The following is a 13,051-nucleotide window of genomic DNA, read 5'->3' as shown; positions in this document are numbered from 1 at the left end:
GGGCGATGCCATCAGTCCATGACATGACATGTGAGCAAAAACCTCTGCTATCTCTGAGCTAGACTTTGCTTGGCTGAGTGTGTTACTGTTTCAGTGTTTATCTTAATGGATTATTATATGCCTAAAATAGTTATGGACATGAATTTGTGCAAACTCCAGTGATAGTGAAGGACAGGGAAGCCTGGTGTGCTGCAGACCATAGGGTCGCAAAGAATCAGACACGACTGAACAACTTAAGGTTTAAGTAAAAGAAACAGGGCTATATGTAGTCACCATACCTTTTTTTAGTCTCATAATAAATATACAAACCCTTAGTCAATGACTTCTGGTTTTCTCACATTAAAACAGTACTTTGTGGGCTGGGATAAAAGGAAGGGAATATATGTATATTTATAGCTGATTCATGTTGCTGTACAGCAGAAACGAACACAACATTGTAAAGCAATTATCCTCCGATTAAAAACAAGTTAAAAAAACAAAACAGCACTTTAACTACTTATAACTGCTTTTTCCCCCCACAGACTAGGAGCTGAAGGCAAGGAAACTGCAAGTGCCAGGGTAAAGATTGGTGGGTGAAAGGGCTGCTCAAGAGACTATGAAAAGGCTGGTGGAAGAATCTTTTAGGCAGTGAATTCCTGCACCTAAACTGAACCCATCCAGGATGCAGTCTTACACAAGTGAGCTCATCAGGCCTGAGCATCACTGCCCGGGCTCTAGGACAGAATACAGTAAATGGATCCTTACTAGGCTGAAGGGAGAAAGTGTTCCTGAAATAAGGCAGGAAGATAAATAGAGAAGACTCCACCTGTCATCCAGCTGGGATAATTGCCCAACAAAGTAACCATTCAGACTCCACTAAGGGATCATGGTATTTCTCCCCATGCAGATGGTCTATTCTAGGACACCATGAAACAGAAAAGCAAGAACCGCCAGCAGTATCCCCGCAAAGCTTCTGAAAGAGAAACAGTGACTGGGAGAAAAATAGGATTAAAGGGAGTCATCATCAAAATAACATAAATCTTTTATTGAAAGTCACTTTATTGATGTTACAATGAGAATAACATAGAAAACCGTGGTACCTTATTAGCTTCAGAAGTGAATACTAATAAAATTGTGCCAGAAATTTGAACCTTAAGTTAGAGTGACCTATAAAAACAGCAAGATTTTATTTACCTACAGTAAAACAACTTTATAACTTGAACAGCCGTGACACAAATCACACTTGATCTGGAAAGCAGTTGCCATATATTTCAGTTGCTGTTTGCCAAAACGCAGTAGTAACGTTTAAAGTAGCTTAAGAACCCGAAGTGCAGGGTAGCAGAGAGAACAGAATGTTAAAATGAAGCCAAACTATATACACCTAATTATCTGATTACCGAAAGTGAAACTGCTGCCATTAACACCTTCCCATAAAGTGGCTTCCACTTCCTATAGATGGGACATTACCCCTTGAAGATGACAGATGTGGAAAATACTAGTGCAGACCTACACTGGCTAACATATAACTGCTATGTTTAGGTGAAAAAGCTGTTTCTAAAGGAAGTTGTATTTTTGTGATGCTAAACTGGAGGGGCAAGTCTCTTCTACCAAGTTAAAAAAGGAGCACATGCTTATTATTCTGAATTAACATTTAAGCACTTTTGAAGTTAGTGTTAAAAAAAAATTGTCTTCCGTACAAAACAAAGATGTTGGGTTATTTTTTCCCATTAAAAAGACTAGCTATAGAATCACAGTTTGATTTTGTGCTGGATTAAAAAAGAAAAGTGGGGTTTCTCATCAGGCAGTGATACAAGTGTATAATTTAGCAAGGACTCTTGTATTATCACTGAATCAATGAATTAATTTCTGTCAGCACTTTCTGTATTGTGTCATCTGGATTAATTTAGCACCGCTGTGTTTAAAGATTTGGGGGCTATTTGCATTTGTAAGGGCTTGATCATCAAAACACAAATCCATATCTGAAACTTCATAAAAGAAAAAGCTAAGCCCTAAAGTAAATATAGATTGGTATTATATGCATATGTATTTTCAACTTGAGAAGAAAACGCCCTTTTCTTCATAAACTCATAAATTCTTCAAAAAGTGTATTGATGGTTTTGTAAGCACATTATCTTAACATTTGGTAGTCTCATTGTATGCCTTTTTGTAAAAAAAAAAAAATATACACTTTTTCTCTGGTTTTGATTTCAGGGATACCAAAATAGGAAATGACGACGTCCTTAAGCCAAACTCCTGCAGCCTTTAAGCACCTCCAGATACCATACAGGTTCTGTGAGGAGTGGAACAGGGACATGCCACGCCAGTCACTGGCCCATTGTGACTGGACGATGAGGACTACACAGCCAATGCTCAGTAAAGATACAAAGCACACAGATCTGCCCTAATCACACAATACACACCACCAGTGGCCAGCTTGGGCTCTTCTGAGCTCTCCCTGAAGCTCTCCATCCTGCTCCTTCCCAGGGCTAACTGCCCCATAACCTCCCAAGGCTCACTGTTTCTTACCTGCCCTCCAGCCTGAAGCACACCCTGAGAACCAATTTCTTGGTGATGTTCCAAGTTGCACAATCCATGCCCAGATGCCAACGCCCCTCTCCCGATTCTGTGCCCCCAATGGTTCCACGAGTGCCATTCCAGGCAGAGGGACTTAACTTCCATGACAGTGGAGGTTCCTAGTCAGGAGAAAAGGTCTGACAGCTACTGAACAGGGAGTGACTTTGAAAGTAGAAAGGGTCTGGAAGCATCTTGCAAACCCACAGTGAGAATGATTTTGGTTTGTCAGATTCTGGATAAAAAGGACAAAAATACTGGGCAGATTTTTGTTCCATTTCTGACTGTTTTCTCCTTATAAACTGAACCAGAAAATGCTCCATTTGGGGTATTCTGACAAGCTGACAAGCAGAAATACCCGATTTCTAAGACCCCATCTATCTTTGTTTGCTCTGCCTCTGCAGGCATGCTGGAAAATTCCTCTTGGAATTAAAAGCACCTGCCCAGGGATCATATGCTATGAGCCTATGCCAAAGGTTCCCAGCAGGTGTCGCTGCTTCCACCCCCAACCCCCACCCCCCACTCCAACTCCCCACCCCAACATACAGAAGTGGATAGGCTTCTGCCTGTCAGCTAATTTTCAGGAGCAGTCTCAGCACCTCACAATCTCAAAAACACAGGAAGCTGTTTGCGAAAGTTCTTAGCTGTCTCATGCTGGAGGAAAGTTGCTGCCTCCAAAATCCGAATAGTCTTATCCATTCAGAAAATATCTCAGAGGAGAAAAAATTTAAAGGTTGAGACTCTAATTTTAAAGTCCTATTCCATAGAAATGTTTGCTTCATATATTTTAAGCTAATAGAATAAGAAATTGACTCCACTTACTCATTTATCTGGAGAAGGCAATGGCACCCGGCTCCAGTACTCTAGCTTGGAAAATCCATGGGCAGAGGAGCCTGGTAGGCTGCAGACCGTGGGGTCGCCAAGAGTCAGACACGACTAAGCGACTTCCCCTTTCACTTTTCACTTTCATGCATTGGAGAAGTAAATGGCAACCCACTCCAGTGTTCTTGCCTGGAGAATCCCAGGGACAGGGGAGCCTGGTGGGCTGCCGTCTATGGGGTCACAGAGTCGGACACGACTGAAGCCACTTAGCAGCAGCAGCAGCAGCACTCATTTATCAGTTTTAAAGGAAACACAGACAAGGAGGGGAAGACACTTAGGAGCATTAAAAAGTAGACATTATGCTGCAAATGGGAGTCAGACGTTTCATGTAAAATTCTTGTCAATTTACCAACTGGTACCTTTGTATTTAAAATAAGGCTGCCCAGGGACTTACTTGAGGACCAGTGGTTAAAACTCAGTGCTTTCTGTGAAAGGAGCACGGGATCCCCCTAGTAGGGAAATAAGGTCCTACATGCCGCTTGGCCAGGAAAAAAAAAAAAAAAATTGCTCCCCATAGAACAGGGTCCTGTAACAGGCGGTGGTGTCCTACTAGGCTGTGGAGGGCCTAGCCTGCCTCCCTTCATTCTCTCACTGCCTTTATTCAGTGGCCCTCTTCCCATATTCCTGGCAAGCTACTCAGTAAATTCCAGTAAGTTCCTTTTCCTTTCAATTTAAATAAAGTGAAATAAAATAGTCTTCTCTTTAGGTAAGGATTTATTATCATGTTGAATAACACAAGGAAATATTTAAAGCACTAAATATATGTTTATATTGGAACTGACTCGTTGGAAAAGACCCTGATACTGGAAAAGATTGAAGGCAGGAGGAGAAGGGGACAACAGAGGATGAGATGGTTGGATGGCATCACCAACTCAATGGACATGAGTTTGAGGAGGCTCCGGGAGTTGGTGATGGACAGGGAAGTCTGGCATGCTGCAGTCCATGGGGTCGCAAAGAGTTGGACACAACTGAGCGACTGAACTGAACTGAAATACGTATGTTAAAACAGAATTACATGACAACAGGATATGAAGAAGGGCTGAGATCAATAAATGAGCAAATGATTTTGAAACACTAAAAATGGACAAAAATAAAGTATTTCCTCTGGGTCATAGGTAACTATAAAAAGTAAAGGAGAAAATCTTAAAAGGTAAAGGAGCCACAAGAGATCTGAGACAATGGACGGGATTAAATTATGCAAATCTTCAAGGGGATCAACAGAAAAAAGAGATGTAAGACTGGGAATTCAAACATAGTCTTTCTGTGGAAGTGCACACAATACCTGATTTTATCTTTTCAGCAACTTCTTTTAGAAACCCTATTAATCTTACACTCAGAAATCTATACTAGATTGACTTTATGTAGTAACACAATTTGGAAAGCCTTTTCAAAGCAAGGGGACAGGGCAGTGGGCAGGAGAGAGAAACTGTAGTATCACTTACAGCACCTATATATCAAGCTGAAAAATAGCTTTGGCATTTTAACCTTACATTTACTTTATTAGTCAACTTTTTTTTTTTTTAAGGAAAAACACTGTATTTCTTTAAAAGAAAAAAAATACAGCAACCACAGATTGTGAGCCCTCCTGATGCTGCAATGTTTGAGCAGTTTATCCCTTTCCACAGATTGCTTGTGGCCTATGGGCCACTTCCTAGCTGGGAAACTCCAGAGGAGTACGCCACTTCCTCCCTAAAGAGTGGCTGAACACGGTTCCTTCAGGGCTCCGTGATACCATACCTCTGTTGACACTCTTAGTGGAGAACCATGTGTTGCTTTAAATCAGAGTATATTACACTGTAATGACTATGGATAGATTGAAAATCTCAGGCTGCAAAGTTGTCCGATCTGAAGTCTTATCTATATGCACAAAACTTTAGAAAGAGAGGGAAAAGGCATACAATGGGACACAAAGGCCAAAATTTGCTTTTCTCTGCTTTTTATAATGGTCCTATAGTTGAGTGAGGGGTATAAACATTAGTTTCATGATGCAAACTGCTATGTGGCCTCAAAGTTCCTCTCTAAAATAGATACTAAAAAAAAGAAGAATGCTGTGCTTGTGTTTACTGCCATGGCTCCATTCTCTTTGTCTCAGTGGAGGAACAGTCATAAATATTTAGATTTAATACATCTAGAATGCCAACCATGAGTACACATATAGGGAATTCTCACTACTCACCACTGAAATTATATATGTGTCAAAGAACACTGCAAATGGCTCTAAGGATGTTTATACATTCCTAGATTGAGTAGAATCTAGAATAAAGCATTTAAAAGTACTATAAAATCATAGTCTCTCTGCAAATGAAACACTTTTCATTCAGTTCCATATGAAGGTTATTATCGAGGAAGATGACTATAAACTGTATACCTCTAGAGCAACCATGTCTCCCAAAGGCAAATAATGATTTTTACTTGAAATAATAATCTTCATGTAAAAATAAATTGAGAAAATGAGGAAAGAGAGAGAAAGGTAAAGGGGATTCATTGACTACATGGCTAATCATTTGTGGATACTTTCAAATGAGGGATGTGTAACCATAACTAGGAAGCATATTTACATGAGGTACCTTACATTCAAATCTATAAACTCTTTTATAGTCAAAATAAAACTTCTAACATTAGCTTTTATACACTCAGTACCAGAAAACATTCAGTGCACATTAAAGTGATCTTGGTCAAAAGCCACTTTATTTGCTACATCTTTAAATCTGTCTGCCCTCCTGTCCTTAGTTTGAGCCATGTGGCAACATCACCCAACACCCACTCAAACTTGAGCCTGATGGATCATTTTATTGTGGTCTCGACAATCACATCCCTTCCTATCATGAAAAATGCTGCTTATACGGTATCATTTGGGATAATTAAATTGCTTTAAAAATGTTTTCAAAGACTTTCAGAAGAGAGGTCCATTATAGAAGACATAGATAGAGGAGAAAATGCTGCCTTCTAATGGGGCCCTTCAGTTTGGGACTCCAAGATGATTATACTTAAGAGATGAAATGGGTTTTGTTCTCGGACACTACTGGGAGAGATCAAACTTACAGGATATTTCTGAAATCTTGTCTGCAGATTCCATTCCTCTCAAGAAAAAGGAAAGAAAAATAAGGAAATTCAGAAGTACTCTTCCTATTGAATGAAGCATTTGATTGATCCCATCCATTTCTGAGCTCACTAAGTTAGCCTCTGGAGAGAAGTTTTCTTTAAGAATGATAGAGCTGCATGATGATAGCTATGGAACTTTGGTTTCAAAGAGGGGGATTTAACATAGATTTCTCACTTTTCTATGGATTAAAAAAAAAAAAATAGAGCGTTCAGGACATCAGATTCTTCCCCGTGCCAGCTGTTTGGGTAACTTCACAGTTGCTCACTTCTGTGGCTTTAGGTTTCTTTGACCCCTCTGTAGTCTGTTGAGGCTTCCCAGCCCACCTCATAGAACCTTCCATGTCTTATTTACAAATCAGTGCAGAATGACTTGTTGGGACTCACATCCCACTGATGATAAATACCCTTAATAAACTGTGTAAAAGTTGTTTTTTTTAAAACAAGTCATTCACATCACAGATAAGGGTGGCTAAAAAGTTTTCTTAAAGAACAAAAGTTTAGGCCACAAAGGGTTGGAGTATTGGCAAGGTGGGAGTTACTAACGCATCAGCAGCTGTGGTCTCCTGTGTCTTTGGTGCACTTTGATCTCAGCAGGACACACTGCTGTGGGGCTCACAGGCTCCCTGGGGTGAGACTAGCAGATGTGCTCTGGTACCGAAAAAGAACAGCTGCTGAGGCAGGCACTGTAGCCCCCAGAAAGAAGATGGACCTGCTGGAGGATCCCCAGGAGCCAGCCAACAGGCAGTAGAGCGCCTGGAGGCAGGAAGCAAGCTGTGGAGGCCCTAAGTTTGGTTGGACATTTTGTTTACTTGTTCAATAAAACTACCTCCAGACTGCGCACACTTTTAAAAGGCTAGCACATGGTTTGGACAAACATCAATTAAGGGGAGACACACATACAGCCCTGATCACGATATTTACAACATCGTCCGATTATAATCTTCAAAGAACAGTTGATGGATGACAATGACGTGACTGTGACTGATTGTTTTTAGGCATTTGGCAAAATACACTTGTGTGTAACAGCTGCTTTTTTTTAAATTTTAAAATGTTTACATATGTACAATTGTCCTTGTATGCTGATATAAATATGAAAAGTAAAAAAAGAAAAAAAGAAAAATACATGTTTACAGTTAGCATATGGGATATTGGCCTCTCAAGCTTTAAAGTCCTGCAGAAGAAATCCTATATGCCCTAGCCCTGCATGCTAGTTTCTATTATGGGATGTTGTTTCCTTAAATGTCGAAAACAATAAACAGAAGCTTCATGCACATAGCATTGCTGACTTTCTACAATGAGGATGTGCTTCAGAATGTCAAGTTCTGAATCCACTATTGTCCCTTAGTAACTTGCTACATTTGGGTCATGTGAGTTAATTTTAGTGATATTTCTACATATATCTGTCATGCGGATTATCCATTAACATACCAATACCTTTGTTGTTCCATGTTATAGTGTAACATTTCAGTAGTCCTTTTCATGGTTCAGTTAAATCCTAAGCCAATGACAAAAAGAAAATGGTATCCAGATGTGAAGCTTGGCTTCCTCTCCTCTGTTGCTTCTCAGAGATGTTTTCGAATTGTCTGAAGAGCAGATAGATTTGCAGTGATTCCATGAGGCTGGGTTTGTATAAAAGTTGAAGTAAACAGTTTCGATGTATCACATGTAAACAGCTGATCTTAAATGGATGTCTCCCATAGCTGCAACAGAGAAAAGCAAAACTTCACATTGTGAAAGCAAGAAACAGATGCATTCTGAGCCACAATGATGAAAAAGCTTCAGTGATTCCATCTGCGCTGATGTGATTGTGGGTGTGAAGTCTTATTGATACATAAAATAAACAATCTAATTTTTAGCTCTCTCTTTCCTCTAAGCCTGAGGCTCAACCTTTCTAACAATGGCCCCCTTTTAATAATTTAAAAAAAAAACCCTCATAGTCTCATTTACGATTACTTGAAATTACAAATAAATTAAATATGGTATTAAAGGAATAAAAGGTACAAAAGGTATAAAGGTATAAAAGGAATAATTTAAGATATTATTTTTTTAAATTACACATACCCTTGTTTTCCCCAAGATTCTAATACAGTCATCTAGAATAGTAGTTCTCAGCCCTGCTGTACATTTCATTCATCTGAGGACATTTAGAAAATTCCATAGCTTAGCCAGCACACCATATCAACTAAATCGAAATCACCCTGGGTGAAACTCAGGCATCAGCATATTTTTAAAAGTCTTTTAGACAATTCTGTTGAAAGCTGAAAACTATTGGCCTTAGAAAAGTGTGAGCCCATTAGTACCACCACTGCCCACTTAAAAATCATTGCTCTAGGCCTGTGGTCAGCTATACATGCTCCAAATCCATTGCTATCCCCTGAACAACAGCCGCTCTCAGGAGCTGACCCATCAGAGCAGAACAACGCATCCAGGGCAGGATGTCAGGTCCCTAATTCCCTCATCTCTTCCCTCTCCTGGCCTCTGCCACCATTTCTTTACAGCAGCCCTATTCATATCTAATTTCTAAAATGTTCAGTAATTGCCTTAATGGACTGAAAACAAGCTTGGTGTGATCAAAGAGAAGTGCCATTCAGTTCACTAGAGAAGGAAGACCAATTTTAAAAAAAGAAAAAAGAAATCAAACTAATAAAATAAGTTTCCAGGCAATATGATCTGGGTATAATTATTATGGACATGAATAAAGAAAGCTGAGATCAGAGTGATATCAGCTGCATCCAATTTCCATCCAAATTCCATTTTTACAGGAGATCTGGGCATATCATAGTAGGATCCCTAATGGGTTTCTGAGTTGGGGAGAAGGAGAAATAGCTGAGGAACTAAGTGGGTGTTTCTCTACAGATTTTCTTAATATGTTCTCCTGACTCTTGATGGAAATATTCTGTTATCTGTTTTAGGTCTGCTTTATATGTCCTTTTCATTAAAAAAAAAGACACCAAATCTCCCAACTGTGAGGATCTCTGCTATGGATGACACCTGTTGATGGAGACAAGTTATAATGAATAGTTAGCCAGGAGGTCTGCACGGCATCTGAGGGAGAGAAGATCTCATTGTCTGATGCCCAGACGATGGTGCAAAGTAGAAAAGAGTTCAGACTTCAGCTTCAGTGAGCCCAGTTTCTTCACAAATGGTTAAAAAGATTAAATATTGAGTTACAGCTCACATAAAGAAGAGAAGAGCCAAGGAATGACACTGGGAAAACCTGAAGGCCACGATTAATCCAGTGAGGAAAGAGGAGCAAAGAACTGCCAAGCCATCACTTTGAGGAATAGGCATGACCTTAGCTGTATCTGGATGGCTGTAACAGAGGGGTTGATGACAGACATAACTGCTTGTTACATTGTCCACAGCCCACGAAGACATCCCAGAGACAGGGGTTGCCTATACTGTGGGGATCTGCTACATGGTCATGTGACCATTCCACAGTGGATGGAACCAAGCAGACCCTTCACACAATGTCCCCAAGGCTACATTCTTCACAGCCACCCTGTTCAGCCTGGAGATAAGGCCATGCACCAGCCATTTCTTGTGAGTGGGGATGTCATTTCCATGGGCTCTCATATGGGAACATCCTCAAAAACCCACACCCTAGCATGACAACAGGTGAGTGAATACCCCAGCTAGACAAAAGAAACAATGATGTAGACAGTTTATCAGGGAGAAAATGTGGGGTGTTCTACTTCAACAGTTCCCTGAGGAGGGAAGGAATGACACCTAAGGTTTCATTACCACATACTTAGGTCACCAACAACTGGATGCCTAGTCACAACTTTTTTTTTTCTTTTTTTAGGGACAGAAAGCTGAGTGATGAGAATCTGAGTTATCTTTTTTCTTTCCATCTTTTACCATTTCCTATCTTAACATATGTAGGTAATTTTATGTATGGTGAGTAAAACACCATTGATGGTTTTTAAAGTCATGTGGATCACAATAAACTGGAAAATTCTGAAAGAGATAGGAATACCAGACCACCTGACCTGCCTCTTGAGAAACCTATATGCAGGTCAGGAAGCAACAGTTAGAACTGGACATGGAACAACAGACTGGTTCCAAATAGGAAAAGGAGTATGTCAAGGCTGTATATTGTCACCCTGCTCATTTAACTTATATGCAGAATACATCATGAGAAACACTGGGCTGGAAGAAGCACAAGCTAGAATCAAGACTGTCGGGAGAAATATCAGTAACCTCAGATATGCAGATGACACCATCCTTATGGCAGAAAGTGAAGAGGAACTAAAAAGCTTCTTGATGAAAGTGAAAGAGGAGAGTGAAAAAGTTGGCTTAAAGCTCAACATTCAGAAAACGAAGATCATGGCATCTGGTCCCATCACTTCATGGGAAATAGATGGGGAAACAGTAGAAACAGTGTCAGACTTTATTTTTTGGGGCTCCAAAATCACTGCAGATGGTGACTGCAGCCATGAAATTAAAAGATGCTTACTCCTTGGCAGAAAAGTTATGACCAACCTAGATAGCATATTCAAAAGCAGAGACATTACTTTGCCAACAAAGGTCTGTCTAGTCAAGGCTATGGTTTTTCCATTAGTCATGTATGGATGTGAGAGTTGGACTGTGAAGAAAGCTGAGCACTGAGGAATTGATGCTTTTGAACTGTGGTGTTGGAGAAGACTCTTGAGAGTCCCTTGGACTGCAGGGAGATCCAACCAGTCCATTCTGAAGGAGATCAACCCTGGGATTTCTTTGGAAGGAATGATGCTAAAGCTGCAACTCCAGTACTTTGGCCACCTCATGTGAAGAGTTGACTCACTAGAAAAGACTCTGATGCTGGGAGGGATTGGGGGCAGGAGGAGAAGGGGACGACAGAGGATGAGATGGCTGGATGGCATCACTGACTCGATGGATGTGAGTCTGAGTGTACTCCGGGAGATGGTGATGGACAAGGAGGCCTGGCGTGCTGCGATTCATGGGGTCGCAAAGAGTCGGACACGACTGACGACTGAACTGAACTGAATCACTTCTTAACAAGTTACGTTTTCTTACTGATTCTGAGTTGATCAAGTTAAAATTCAAATGATCCATGTTTACCTTGAACCCTGTAATTTAAGTTCAGAATCTAAGAAGCTCTGAAATATCTTTCAAAACCAAAAAGGCTAAGAACCTGGGACCCACTATCAGATAAATCTGTCCAGGCTTTTAAAGCTTCATTTTATTTTTTTGCAAAATTATTTCTGAGAAGATCAAAGTTACAACACAACTAACCACAACAGGGCCTGTACCTCAATAAAGGTCATTATTCTTTAGTTATTTTTTTCACATTAGTCTCTGAGGGCTGGTCTGCTTCTCTAAACTCAACTATATCTCACATTTTGCACAATGGAAGTATTCTTGGGAATGTTGTGAGACTAAGAGGACTTAGTATTTCTATGAAACTTCTGGTGAATCATATTTTTATAAAAATAGTAATCTCCAAATATGTTCTTAATTTTTTAAAATAAAAGTTTGCTATATTTCACTATACTTTGTTATACTCTTTGTTATACTCTTAATCTTACAGATTTTCAAGGCTCCCTTCCTTGCACCTAAATTCCACCTCCATTCCCAAGACACTGATCTGATTTCCTGTTATGGGTTCCTACTCCTTAAATCCTATTGGGTGTTATTTGCCAGTGAGAAGTCTGAATAAGCAAACTGTGCATGGACATAAGGTTGTTTTACTTAATCTCTAGAAATTTCCAGGTATATGAAAAAATTGATAAAAAAATATAATCTCTGTTTTATCTATTCCAGATTGTAATATATTAACTTTGGTGAATAACAAAAGACATAAATGAAAAGAAGTAAATGATTAAAACATGCCCAATACTTCTAAATTCATCAGTAATTAAACAAACTTGGGCCCAAAAGCCCCAAGAATCATCTACTTTTTCAAACTCAGTTTTTTTCATGTTCTTACAAACAAAAGGGAAAATGGCTCTCTCTTTTAAAACATCGACTCACAAATAAATGATAATGACTGAGGATGTTAATATATGGATGGAAGAAGCTCTCACATACCCTGGCACTTTGTCGGTTCACTTTCTTCTCCTCATCAGGAAGGGGAGGCATTGGATAAGGGTATTTTCTGCTGGAAGCAATAGACCCAGTTGACGAAGAAGGAGACTTGGCAGGAGATAAAGTCCTGAGACGTTGAGAACACATGAGATACATATTATGTAATTGCCTAAAACCTTTTCAAATTCTGAAAAGTGGGTTCAGAAAGAACCCTCTGATATCTACTTTCATAGGCCACTAATGCAAAGATTTAACTACCGGGACATACTCTGTCATTCACAACACTGAAATGCTAGCTAGTGTTTGTCTTCCTAATTTCACAATTGCAATGGATTATTTAAATCTTAGTACACAGAATCATACTTTTCAGCTAGAAAGCAAATAATGAGGGTTTTTTTTAAAAACAGTTTTAAAAAGTTAAAGTGAATGAGAGATTAAAAATATTCTAAGAGCTCATAATGGTAAATAAAGTACAACATATTAATAG

General features: G+C 39.6%; 1 protein-coding gene across 4 annotated transcripts in view; it reads right to left on the bottom strand.

Moving 5' to 3' along the window:
- Positions 1 to 6,098: 6,098 nt before the first annotated feature.
- ADAM22 (ADAM metallopeptidase domain 22) overlaps positions 6,099 to 13,051 on the bottom strand; it is a 234,306-nt gene continuing 227,353 nt past the window's right edge. For all 4 annotated transcript variants that reach the window (XM_069588182.1, XM_069588181.1, XM_069588179.1 and 1 more), the window contains 2 exons: positions 12,568 to 12,691; positions 6,099 to 8,234 (listed from right to left, as the gene is read on the bottom strand). In XM_069588182.1, coding sequence (XP_069444283.1) covers positions 8,214 to 8,234; positions 12,568 to 12,691 — 145 coding nt within the window. In that variant the 3' untranslated portion in view covers positions 6,099 to 8,213. The remainder of the gene's footprint in view (positions 8,235 to 12,567; positions 12,692 to 13,051) is intronic.

The sequence above is a fragment of the Ovis canadensis genome, chromosome 4, assembly GCF_042477335.2.
Source record: "Ovis canadensis isolate MfBH-ARS-UI-01 breed Bighorn chromosome 4, ARS-UI_OviCan_v2, whole genome shotgun sequence".
NCBI classification, from domain to species: domain Eukaryota; kingdom Metazoa; phylum Chordata; class Mammalia; order Artiodactyla; family Bovidae; genus Ovis; species Ovis canadensis.
The sequence above is the reverse complement of the archived record's forward strand: the minus strand, read 5'-3'. Positions and strand labels throughout refer to the sequence as shown.